The sequence below is a fragment of the Cryptomeria japonica genome, chromosome 5, assembly GCF_030272615.1.
Source record: "Cryptomeria japonica chromosome 5, Sugi_1.0, whole genome shotgun sequence".
NCBI lineage: Eukaryota > Viridiplantae > Streptophyta > Pinopsida > Cupressales > Cupressaceae > Cryptomeria > Cryptomeria japonica.
This window is the reverse complement of record NC_081409.1, coordinates 244,926,212-244,939,913: the sequence shown is the minus strand read 5'-3', so window position 1 is coordinate 244,939,913 and position 13,702 is coordinate 244,926,212. Positions and strand designations below refer to the sequence as shown.

The 13,702-nt window shown below is 38.7% G+C and overlaps 1 protein-coding gene across 1 annotated transcript in view; it reads right to left on the bottom strand.

The window, feature by feature from the left end:
* Positions 1-4,512: 4,512 nt before the first annotated feature.
* The window catches only part of LOC131064424 (methylthioribose kinase), a 52,834-nt gene continuing 43,644 nt past the window's right edge, over positions 4,513-13,702 (bottom strand). The window contains exons 2-6 of the mRNA XM_057998562.2: positions 7,368-7,677; positions 6,988-7,162; positions 6,647-6,848; positions 5,460-5,674; positions 4,513-5,052 (exon numbers count right to left, since the gene is read on the bottom strand). Coding sequence (XP_057854545.2) covers positions 4,887-5,052; positions 5,460-5,674; positions 6,647-6,848; positions 6,988-7,162; positions 7,368-7,677 — 1,068 coding nt within the window. The 3' untranslated portion in view covers positions 4,513-4,886. The remainder of the gene's footprint in view (positions 5,053-5,459; positions 5,675-6,646; positions 6,849-6,987; positions 7,163-7,367; positions 7,678-13,702) is intronic.

The following is a 13,702-nucleotide window of genomic DNA, read 5'->3' as shown; positions in this document are numbered from 1 at the left end:
AAAAAGGGCACAAAAGACAAAGGAAAAATTAATTAATGGACGTCAGCAATGGAAAGAATTAGCAAAAGCAGTTATGGCAGTTACCTGCTACAGTGCCGGCAACCTCTGCGAACAAGAAAGTTGTTCGGATTTTGCCTTCAGGTGTGAAAGTCAGTGGCAGCATGGCTGACAACAACAAAAGAAAAGGTAAAAAGGTGCAACCCAAAGTGCAGCAGCAGATGGCAACAAAGAATGATGTGACCATGGACACCATTACCTTCAAGGGTTTGAGTGGAGCAGATTGTAGGAAATGGTGGAACGAGACCCCGCATGATGATCCTATGAAGACACAACTACGACTTGCACAGGTACAGTGGGCCATCCAGATGCCCATTTTTTGTATTAAGGATTTTGAAGTTGTGATGCGGGCCATGATTGGTGCCTATGACCCACATAGGCGACAATCCGTATTTGATTACGAGCACCACCAGATTATAGTGTTGTTCGCTTCCACAGAATTTACAAGAGTTTTTGGTATTCCAGGAGTGCAAGGAAAGAAAATGGACAAGGGGCAGAAAATATCCCCAGATTTAAAAGATAAACTTCTCAAGCTGATGTGTCGCGACGACCTCACACAAGCCGAACTGGATAGTCTCCAACATGCTAGCAAAGGAAGAGGTTTGAAGAAGTCGTTCCTGAGAGAGGGGATATGGCGGTGCCTTGTGGATGTATTGAAGAGCCGCTTGATGGGAGCGAGTAGGGCTTCAGACATTGCCATGGCGCAGGTGGTGCTGGTGAATGGCATCCAAAATGGCATGATATACGACTAGGCATCAGTACTGGAAGATAGGATGGAGGAATTCGTGACCCTCTAGCACTGGACCTTCTACATGCCCTACCATGCGATTGGACTCTTCCTGGATGTGGTACGCCTTCAAGGCTCACCAGACACACCACACTTGGCACCACAAGGCCATGTACGCTCGAGGCAGCCGCCTATATTTTATTGGGTTCACTTGGATATCATGGCACCCAACGGAGATACACAATCAGGCAAGAAACGAAAGCAACGAGTGGTGGTGTCTGAGGCGGAGACAGAGTCGGAGTCTGTGACTAGTGACCTGAGTGAGGAGGCAGAGGACTCCAGTGATACATCAGAGGCCACCGAGAGTAGTTTCAAAATGGTGGGTAGAGGTGAATAGCAAGTGGAGGAGGAGACAGGGGCAACATCTTCTACAATAGCACAGACAACCACACCTCCACCTCTCATAGTTGTGCCAGCAGCAACCACACGACCCTTGGGTGAGTTATCCGAGCAAACGGTCTCAACAAGTGCCACTTGGCCTCTCCCTGGAGCAGTAGTATTGGCAGTGCCAGTTCCTGGTTTTGGGTAGGGTCGGGCACCAGTGATTATGGTTCCACCACACGCAACCGCGACATTAGTAGGCTTACCAGAGCCTCACATGGTTAGCGATAGGAGTCCCACGACAGGAATAAAGGCTGGGGGCAGTGGTGGGAAGGTTGGTAGGGAGGTTGTACCAGCAGAGCATCATGGAGGGAGTGGTACGCCTTCTCAAACAAATATGAGTGTGTGGTTGAGTCGGTACAAAATGACACCAGTAGCACCAGTTGGAGTAGCGGTCCTCTCCCCATGGCGTGAGCCAATCCCTCACGAGATTGTGGACCTGGTCAGAAACAGTTCACCAGAGACTACACTGATTGTATAGAGAGACCACTCGCCCATTCGTGAGTTGGTGCTAAGTCTCAGGCAGGCGGAGGAGTTGATCTAGAGCCCCCCGCATGATGAGCCACTGCAGAGTCCTCACGGGGATGCCGAGGAGCACGATGTCCTAGCATCTCCGAAAGTGGCAGGCAACAAGGAATTGGAGCAATTCCTTGCGGATATGGTTATGGAAGCCCGGCGGATGGTAGCCTCTACAAGGTCTTAGGGAGATGCCCGGACAGATGAAGAGTTGGAGCAGCTACTCGGGTTTATGAGGGGCAGGTGCATGACACACTTTGCGCAGTGTTTTGAGTCTAGTGGATGGCCTACTACGAAGACCTTGCAGATGTTGGAGAATTGGGGCCTCCACGAGCAGGTTGGCAAGACCAGCAGACAGTCATTGTTGTGGAGAATAGAGCAAGTTTTCTGAGAGACCTACTATGGGTTGCGAAGGACACAGTATATTGCTGACAGTACCGAGACCCAATGCCAGGAGGCTATGTTGGCACAGGAAGAGTTGGTTGCTCAACTGTAGCAAATAGAGGAGTTGCACAGAGAGCAATTGGCTTGGGAGAAGGCCTCATGGGATGCAAAACGCGCTACCTTGGACACAGTGTTAGCTGAGGAGAGGTCAGCGAAGGATGCCTTAGAGGCACAGTTGGAGGAGGCCCGCAAGGACACGGCTATGTTGGAGAGACGCCTGGGTAGTGCCTTAGAGATGGTAGAGCAGAAAGACAAAGAGGTCTTGGAGGTGGCGATGATGGTGAAAACAATGATGGAGCACCAAATGGTTGCGGAGCAGGACCTCAAGTTGCGGATTGAGCAGGTCTATGAGTTACGAGCTCGCTTGACAGCCGCACCTCGCGCATCGGCACCCTCCTCACCGGGGACGCTTCCTCCACCCCATTCTCAATCCTGAATTCTATGTTGTTAATCATCCCATTTTGTTTTTCAATTGTTAGGAGACGACCTTGTTTTTTGGGGGGGATGATGTTGGTAGTAATATTGTACGGGAATAAAACAATAGTTAATTAGGTAGTACTTTACTTTGTTAGTAATGTAACTGAGGGATGATAGTTACAGGTGCAACGGTTGTCCCTCGCATCCCCTTGGTACCATGGAAGGTAACTTGTAAAGACACATGATTATGAATGGAAATAATATCTCTTATATTTGCTTGATCTTATCATCTCCTATCTATGGCATTATTGTTTCTCGTTAAGCATTCTATTTGTATGTTTTAAATTGTTCATCCAGAGGGTAAACAAGCTAGAGCCCTTTACTCTTACTTGAGAAGATCCACAAGACAATAGAATCCAATTGACAAGTATAGCCCACCAAAATTTTGTTGTATATTTTATTTACTTAGTATTCATGATGAACCTAGATCCTACAAAGAACTTTTCTAGCAAATGATCGTGAGTCTTTGCAACAAGCCATGAAAGAGGAGATGATGACTTTAAATTGAACAAATAGATTTTTAAGACTACATTTTTGCATTGAGATCTAAAAGTAAAAAGTTCATACACAAAAACCAAAAATTTTGAGATAAAAACAAAATAACACTTGGTTCACATATTAAGAGGTCTCGTTATGATTACTATATTGAGATAAGGCTAATTATTTACTTATTATTTACCAATTAAATAAATAAGGTTCACTATAAACAGATAAGGATCCATGGACGATAATAATTATTTACTTATTATTTACCAATTAAAACATTTTTTTATGTTAATGTGATAAAAGTTAAACTAGGTGCCCATCTTGGACTGTCTCCTATTTTTTAACAATTGAAAATCAAGTCATCTAAAATAAAAAAGCTAAAGTCAACTTTGACTTTTTGTGTGTGTCTTGGTTTAGTATATCAGAAACTTTTTTGCAAGCTTGAGAAATGATTTTTTACCCATGTTTGTATGTCATATTTGGTAATTGAGAAGAATATAATTCATAATTGTTATATAGATGCTTGAAAGGGTAGAGAAGTGTGAAGTTGTACAAACACACAAATGTATCAATTTGGATGTAGGAGGAAAAAAAAGTAATTGTATTGTACTCTTATTTCAAGATAATATAAATTTGACTCTCTCCACATAAATATTATATAAATCTCTTATGTTTATTAATTTCTTTGGTATTGTTGATTTGTGTTTCCTTATATCTCTATTGGTATATAGAGAATAAATTTTAGATTTAGAACATAAAATCCAGATTTCCACATTACGGTTGTTACCTTCATTTCTAACAACCATTACTTAAATCAAATCATCTAGATATTTATAGTTTAATTATAATCCACTCTTACATATGTCCAATATAGCTTATGGGGTACAGCGTGTATAAGATGACAAGACTTCCTACCCCTATCAACCAAACAGGGTCATTGCTAACCAACAGCAATACATAGGGGTAAACAAACCTCAAACCTAAATATGACATTCACTTAAAATGGTGCATGTTAAATTTGGTATCATAACACTCATTGAACATGCATCCAAATTATAATATCACAAGGCAAATTGTAAGGACATGGTTATTACATTGGGTTTACCAAAGCTATGATTAAGCAATATCTGCAACTAGTTAAAAAAAGGGTGCCTTCAAGGGATGTGACAAAAAGATAAGACGACCAAATTGAAAGAATAGAGTCCACTAGCTTCCATTGACAAAGCAGCCCTAGACCACAAAATATGCCAGACCTGCTCAAAATCTGTGTTTTTGGCCTTCCTTCAAAATTTAACTTCTTACTTGCTTGTTTGCTTGCAAATGCTGAGATCATTGATCATTGTAGATGGAAACAAAATGACAGATTGATTTTCAATGGAACATTATTCATACCTTAGCAAAGCACTCAACTAAGCTTGGCTCTAGAATTGTGTATGAAGCACCGCATTATCCTAATATAGAGAAGTTTTTGTTTTCAGAGAAGCTTCCACAGTCAATTATAATTAACAGGTAAGCTTCTGGATTAAGTGTAACACTTGTTTTTATTTCATCAGGCATAGTAAACACCATTATGTAACACTGGACTTTTGCGATGCTTAAAAATTCACTAGCATAAAATGCATCAGACTTGTCATATTTCTAATTCAGAATACCATTTTCTAGTGTATCTAAAGCTCTCTCTCTCTCTCTCTCTACCTACCTACCTACCTACCTATATATATATATATGGAAACCCTAATCATTTTTCTTGAATAGCCTGCACAACTTGGCTGATTGTATCAAAGTTACGTCTTTCCTTCATAATCTTCTTTGCAAGATTGAGAGCTCGGCGCTCACATTCTGCTCTCTTGCTTGCATCTTGAATTGACTCAAAATCTTCTACATGAGCCACCCCTACAATTCGCCTGCACTCCAGAACACAATTTGTCAGATTCTTTTCTCCAAATGGGGATGACTGTGTGCAGTCTTTTACAATCACAAAGCTAAGGCTTCTGAATGTAGAAAGTGAACTACAATATGGACTAGCTAAAATGAGCATGTGGAGCAGCAAAAACATGCTGTGAGAGTATAAACAATGTTGACAACTGGAAAGAAAAAAAAGATTTTGCAGAGAGATGCAAAATAGATTACACGTAGATGACAATATTACAGTAGAAACCCATATTGGCATTTATATCATGCATCTACCAAGATATAAATCTAGAAATATTACAAGTTTATTGTTGCTTTTTGAATTCCACCTCTCTACGACTGACAAAACTTATGAAGCAAAATAATACAAGAATATAAATTTATGCATTGTTGCCTTAACCTGATCATTTTTGCTGCACCAAATCCAAGGCTGTCATGGAATAAGTCTTTCATGTACTTCTGCTGCACAATCAATTTGAGTTCGGGGGTATTGTATATAGCTTCTAGATAAGCATCTCCACAGTGTTCTGTGTTGTTATTCCATAATGCAATAAACTTTGCTTCAAAAAGGTTCCATGTTTCTTGTATGCATCTGAGAATCCACTGTTTATAGCCCTGAAAAATCATTATCACACAGAATTCGATTCCTCAGCACATAGAATAGCATACTTAGAACCCCTTAATGTGGATCAGAAGGCATTACATGGAGTATAAATGAGTATCAACTGAACTTCAATCAGTTTGCTAAAGATATTTAAAACAGTGGATAACCTAATTCTTTAAAAACAAAAAACAATTAGAACAGAAGCCCAATTATGTGCCTAACATGTCTGGATGCAAGCTAAAGTTTAACTTTGCAATGCCTATGTTCCATGGTGTTGGGTTATGTCAAATGTGCACATAAATTACATATATGGAAAAGATAGAATGAAAATATTAAATAAAGAGCCAGAGTCGTACACAGCAACATTGACAGGATCAAGGAAGCAAAACAACTTTCAAAAGGTTAAAAAAGATTCAATGAAAATAGAAAAAATAGATGTAGCAATATCTATATATTTAATTGCTAAATTATTCCTAATATAGCTTCATTGTTTTTCTGCAGATATATTTCTCGCTTTCAAAATCACATCATTGTTAAGCTTAGCATTTCTAACTTTCTCCCTTTTTTTAGCATCTATATACATTTTGTGCAGAGAAATCCTTAAAATCACCAATTCTCTTCTAAGGCTTATCTAGGGTTCATTTTGAGAAAGCTTCAGCATGCAAACTTTAACCGTGGATCCCAACCCAAAACCGGGTGAGACTCAAAACCCAACACGTACTTTTTTGTTTAGGGGTTAGAGCTCTCAATTACATATTGTTATACATTTTGACAAAGCTATGAAAATAAATACAAAAAATTCAAAAACCAAAAAGTCAAAGATGGCCAAACAGCAGCTACAACATTTCAAGGTTTTCTGTTTAGGACTGTCCTCATCTGCTGTTCTTAGTTCAAGGAAAAATATAGAATTTTTCATTTCTATAGCAGCTGCACACAAGAACAGAAGGAAGCAGCAACAAACAATATATTGAATTTATACTTGCCTCACGCTCATTTGCATATCTGCTATGTCCATCTTGTGAAAAATATGCTAGAATTAAGTTCCCAAGAAAGGCACCTATGTCAAAACCCATAGGTCCATAGAAGCCAAACTCTGGATCTATAACTTGAGTTGAGTCACTTGTTACCATAATTGATCCAGTATGTAAGTCTCCATGAATAAGTGCTTGTGTTCTTTCACCAAACCTATGTAAAAGATGTAATAGATGCTTAGTGATATAGCCAACATTTGAGAAAGTGAAGGTAAAGAGCTAAAGAAAGCCAAGTTGCATTTCAAACAGCATAGAAAGCACAGTTTTCTAGAGTAGAAAAAGTAAAACAATACTTTGATTTCAATTCAGCAATTTCCAGCTTCAACTGATTATCTTCCCGTACAGCCTTAACATCTTCATCAAGATAAGGAGAAGTCCAACGACTGATTGGGGATATCATATAGGGATCTGAAAATATAACCTGCTCTGTATGCCTACACATCTCCACATTGTTGCAGAATCGAGCAACTGTACACAAAATGCAAATACAAAAAATTAGGAATAAGCTAAACTAACCATAGAATGAAATTCACTATTACCTATCTCTATACATATACTCTAAAAAAAATTTATTTCTAAGTATCCACCCAAACACATAAAGTATTAAAAAATGCAATCCACATACAGAATGAAACTAAATAACCACAGCACTAATAAGAGAAAAATAATTTACCTGCAGCCTTGTGCTCTGTAGTAGAAAGATACAGAAGAGAGGTGTGGAAAAGAGTTTTGGAAATATAATCTGATATATGCTCTGCCAAATATGGGTACTCGGTGCCGGCGATCAGGCCTTTGCGCAGAATGATGTGTGGAGGCTCCACATAGCGCATAGCAATTATGGCCATTGTAGAATCAAAATGATACACTTCTGGGACATGTTTTGGGCACAATTGACCATGCTCTTTCAGAATAGCAGCCTCAAAATATGCACGTTCCTTTGTCATTGACCATGACTCCCCTAGGCAGCGAATATAAGGTACCGCCTACCCAACACAATAAACCATGCCATCAATTGCATTTTTTTACTCTAGAGAGTCATAGACATGCATTGGTACAATGTATCTAAAAATGTCCCAAAAACATACACTAATTTAACCAAGGGTTGATCATTCAAAAACATTTAGTAATATAGTACAAAGGTTCCCTACCTACAAGGAGCTTTACATAATTGTTCGATCCATAAAGCAATGACAACACCTAAAATAAACCAAGGAAAATATCAGACTTATATACACCTCTTCCAGTTCTGACCAGATGATATGCAAATCTATCCGCTTGGATTTCTTACCTAGATTGCCAATGAAAACAAATCAGCCTAACTCTATTTTGCCCTTGTTGATCATTTCTTAAAAATGGCAATCATGGCTGCATGCAAGAAGACAATTAGCACACCTAAAATAACCAAACTCTTCTTTTAACATGTTTCGGTACACTTTAGGGTTATCCTCTCCAATGTGTGTATCTAATTGAGATCCAAGGTTTGTTAATCACTTATGGCAAGCTTTGTGGGAAACATTAGAACACATGGTTGGGTAGGTCAATATCATATCATACTAAAACTAAGGGGCAAATTTAAACCAAAAATTACACAATTGTTCAATTGCTGTGAATCTACAACAATGCTCATTATCAGACATGGGATAATATCATATATTTAACATGCCTACAATAGGGCTGATTGATGACTGTACAGGGCATTGTGGGTTCCAAACATGTCATGACTTCCAATCTTTGTACCTCTTAACATTGCTTTCTGCATCCCCATAGTTATAGAAATTAATATTCAAGCCAAGAAATCGGACAAAGCGAAGAAGTCTCTCTAGTAAATCCAACAATTGCATGACCAAGCTCAACAGATTTTAAGTCCAACAATATAACTACAAGGAATGCCATGATTCTTATCCAACTTCCAAGACTTTTTCGATTGATGACAGAGTTTGGTTGCAGATACAAGAGATATTTCAAGGTCTTCACCACAAGCTCAAACCACTGGTATATGATCTGTAAACCAGAATGTGTACTATTAGTTAGAATGCGGTCATTGAAAAACCACCTCCATAGTTGGCATGTGTCCAGTATTTCAATAATAAGCTTCTCAATCATACACAACGCCTTTGCTCAAGAGTTCCACAATCCAACATCCATCAAATTTGGATCATGCACATTTCAGTCCAAAAAAAATAAGATGAACTCATCAATGTTACATCCACTCACACTTGACATGGTCATCAATGGTTGTTCTAAGTTCCTAAAACGGGCAATACGCAAATGAAGCAAAGTGGTACAGTTGTTTGCAACTCCAAGTTCAATTTCAGCAATTGGCCATCCATGCATCAAGGAGCATTGTGTTTCAAGAAAGGGATAATGAGCTAAGACAAGTGCTTAAAGTTGGGTTCACACCTCCCCACGGCATCTTTGCATCTGTCATAGCTGAATTCACATCTTAAGCAACATTCAACTGTTGTGCTACACAACGTCACACAAGATTGAGAAACATTGCGTAAGCACACCATTTGAGTGAACTCATCAAGCACTACCAGATTAGTACTTGGTGACACTAAAATCCAGCTGTTCATGAGTGAATTTTGTAGCTTGCATACCATTGTGTAACATTACATTACACCAGTGTGATGCAGGGGCACATCCCCGGGGATTCAGGTGACATTCCAACATCCCAAATGTCCCATGGTCTGGGAAATTTGGAGGGGAGGCCCCCTTTTTACAGGACCAGAAAACCTGTTCCATCAGCTGCATAAAAATTTTAAAAGGTAGTTTTTAAGGGAAAAAATGCTAAAAGTGTTGATTTTTAACTAGGAAGAAAAATATATTATCGGATTCCAATTGCCATTAAGGCAACAGTGGAATCTGATGTAAGGCTGGGCCCCTTGTTCACCCTACACGTTAAAAGGAAACGTGTGCTCCTTCCTCAATAGGGCCGACCCTATTTGCATTCATCTAGCGTGGAAAAGCTAAAAGGAAATTGGCGCCAATATAAAATTAAGCCGACTCAAATAAGGTTAAGGTGGCATATAAGTAAAGGACCTTTTGAAGCATTCAAATTACTCTCATTCACTTACAAATCATTTCATGCGAATTGTATATCTGCTTAATGCGAAATCTGGAAGATTGAAGAAGGAATATATGCGAATCATATCTGCCATTGAAGGTGCTAACATCAAGTGCAATACCATCATAAAGGAGTGCGAATTGCTCTAGATTCAAGATGCTAAGGTTGCAGACCTGTTTCAAGCAAAAGTGCAGACTTAAGATGCATTAAAAGTGCAGATCTAGTGCAAACAAGAGTACGGACCTGATTGCTGGTTGGTGTGCTGAAGGGGCAGACCTAATGTTTATGAAAGTGCAGACTTGTTTGAAGATTTCATCAGCCCTAAGAGTGAACATCTCAGACCTCTTCAAGTACTTGAGATAAGTGTTGTCATCAGAATATTGAATATAATCCATAATCAGATCTGAGGATCTTTTCTGGCTGGGTTTTTCCTCCTAGGAGGTTTTCCCAGGGTAATTGTGTTTTGTTCTTAGTTTGTCCATTTCTATGTTATGCCTAAATCTAGAAATCTCTAAATTTTACAGCAAACAATCTAGTTAGAAACTAAATTCTGATTTCTGAGTTTTATATTAATCTGAAAGTATAAAACTTAACAAAAAGAAACTTAAAAGGGGGAGGATTTGTCATTGCAAATGCAGCACATGTATTTACATTTTAAGATTTTGACTGTTTGTAATTTTTTAAAGTTTTTTTAATAGCCATCCAAAAAATTTGGGAAAAAAATTGGCACCCTCAAACCTTGTCCCCATGTCCCCACGTTCCTCTCTCTTGGAAACTTGGACAAACACGGCATAACGCACAATGTGATGTTAGCTCCATGTCCACTCTTGAACAAGCTCTTGTGACATTGGAGTCTATGCTGGCTTTCCAAATGAAATTCACCTTCCAAGTCAAGAAACAATTTAGCAAGCTGAGCAATTGGTAGATAGATGGGTTCTTATCATCACTTGTCTCCTTATAACATATTATACTATAATTGGTTTGGATACTTTGAGTTCAGATCAAGTAGAAAAACATGAGAATCGGTTGAAATTGCTAGAGCACAACTCCAAGGTTGAATTTAACCATCATAATGATGAGAAACTTTCTCTCATTTGAGACAAGACTTGTAATAGTGAAGTTGTTGCTTGTGCTTCAGGAATTGGAAAAATGTTTCAAACTGTTGATGTCATTCATGAAGACAAGGCCCCTACATTCCAGATTAGTTCATCCACTACTCTTTTACATAGTAAATTAATATTTGTCCATTACAATTATGGCAATCTTCTTGCATTGAAAAAAAGAGATATGGTGTGAGGACTTTCCTCCATGTAGATAACAAACATTCTTTTCTCCAATTGTCTTGCTGAGAAGCAGCATTAGGTTCTTCTCTTTGCTGTAAAAACACAAGCCTCTAGTCCCTTGGAGTTGGTGCACACTAATCTATGAGAACCTATGACACCCACTCATAATAATGCCTAGTATTTTCTACTTTGTCTAGATGACATTCCAAAAAATGTGGATCTATTGTTTGACTCACAAAGATCAAGCTTTTGAGAAATTCAAAGCATTTTGAGTCCTTGCATAAAGGTCTTCCAGTCACTCTCTCAGAGCCCCACCCTCAGATTGAGGGAAAAAATTCACTAGTAAGGAGTTTTCACACTACCTACAAGAACATGGGATCAAAAGATAGTTGGCCATTGCCTAATTGCCTTAACAAAATGGTGTTTCAGAAAGGCATATTTATACTATTGTGGAAATGGTGTGATGTATGTTAAAGGATGTTGATTTGTCTCCTACTTTCTGAGCTGACGCAATTCATACAGTTATGTAATTGTTGAATTAAGCGCCCACCAAAGTGATTCAAAATATAACACCTGAAGAAGCATGACTGAGAAAAAGCCCTCCATTTCAAATCTCGAATGTTGTAGTTTATGGCTTTCATGCATGTTCCCAAGGTGCAAAGGTCAAAGTTGGATGGCAAATCCTCGAATTTTATTTTTCTTGTGTACAGTTTATAGTTGTAGGAATATCAGCTTATGGATACAATGACAAAGAAGTACATCAACAAGGATATTTTTGATGAGGAAAAAGGATACAGCACCTCTTCTTCACCATCACTTGTCAATGCTCAAATACCAAGAATTATTGAACTAACAGATGAGGAACTCGATGAAGAAGCACAAGAAGAGGCTTTGTTTCCAATGTAGATCAGTTTTCACTTCTACCTCCATCTCAATTCCCATCTTGTGTGCACAAAAAAGATCCCTAAGTCTCATATCCCCTTTTTCCATAAGATTAGTGGACGTTCCTCAAGCATATTTTCCATTTTCATGGGCTTGGGAAAATAAATTAGGGAAATGACTTAGAAACAATTTGGTGTGTCCTATTGTATGTGCACCCAAATTATAGGTCCTTTCGGCATCATGTAATCAAGCTTTATTCCTTACATGTTGTCCAGGCATGCATGTGCAGAGCTCCTTGAAGAGAAAAAAAAAGAGATTTGAATTTGTACTTGTAGAGGGAAAGTGAGTGCTCAATTGCCTATTTAAACCTAAGTCAAAGTTGAGCAACATCATCCTGTTTTTTATAATATTATTTGTTTGTCATTGGATATTGGAGAACAAAAACTCCTTGATCCCCACAACCTATTAGTGGACAAAAATCCCTATGCAGCATTAAGCAATTCCACTCACGGATTGCATTTAAGCTTCATTGGTTTTTCTTTCGGGTGGCTCCTGTCCACACCTGTTTTTCTGAGTTAGATGGCTCTCTCTTAGAGTGCCTAGGGATTGTAATTCTGTGTTGGATTTTGCAGCACTCCCTTTGCTGTGAATTTGTTATACTTCTGATAATAATATTTCTGTTATTGTTCTGGCAGCTAAATTGATTATAAGTGTGATCTTCAGGTGTAATAAGAGGAATTAACAATTATTGCGCATTGGTGTTCATTTGCAAGGGTTTACAATTCATTTCTACATATTCTGTTAATCTTTTTATCTTTTAGGATGGACCTAATTTGAAATAAGATCTAATCATTTGTATCCTGTTGACGCAGGGGCGTCCCGAAAGAACCCAGACCGGACCCAATTCCAGTAGCACGCAAGCCTTTGTGCAAATCATTCCCAGTGATTGGAATCAGTATTTAAACACATTATGAGGCATGGGAGAGCAGCAGCAGAGTTGGGGAGTGTAGCTAAGGAGTAGTAGATAGGGGAAGGGTGATCCAAAAGACTTCTATTTCACCGTTTTCATTGTAATAAGCCCATGGCGGCCTATGAGCTTGCATGTGGGGCCAACGGGTTGAATGTAAGGAACATGTAAAGGCTTGCGGGCATGTTGTCGATCTATTTTCATCAATAAAGTTGCTGTTTCATCCTGCATTCAATTGTGTGTTGTGTTTTGGTATTTGTTTGGCTGCAAGGTTGGATAGTCCATTCTGGACCCTCTAACCTTGACTGCATCACCCATGGAGTGAAATCAAATTGAAATATTCAACATCCCTAATCGGAGATATTACACCAAGTGGTATTATACCACAATGAAGGATGCAAAGGTAGATAGAATTGTAGATATGTCTAACATTAGGCTGAAGACTCACAAAAGTCTTTTAAGGAAGTCAATTTGGCTCTAATGTGCACAATTATTTAGAGTTATAACTAAAAACAATATAGCAAGCTCTTTAGTCACCACCTTGGAAAGATGCCATGGATGCAAAATATCAAGCATTACTAAGGAACAACACATGGGAACTTGTTTGATCTTCCACCAAGGAAGAAGCTATTGGACATAAATGGGTTTTCAAAATCAAATAACAAGTAGACAATAGCGTCAACAAGTACAAAGTCTGAATTGTGGCTAAGGGTTGTGCTCAAAAGGAAGATATTGACTATGATTTAACATTTGCCACTGCAACAAAGATCAAGACTATCTAATTTTTTTGGCAATGGCAATACAATCTG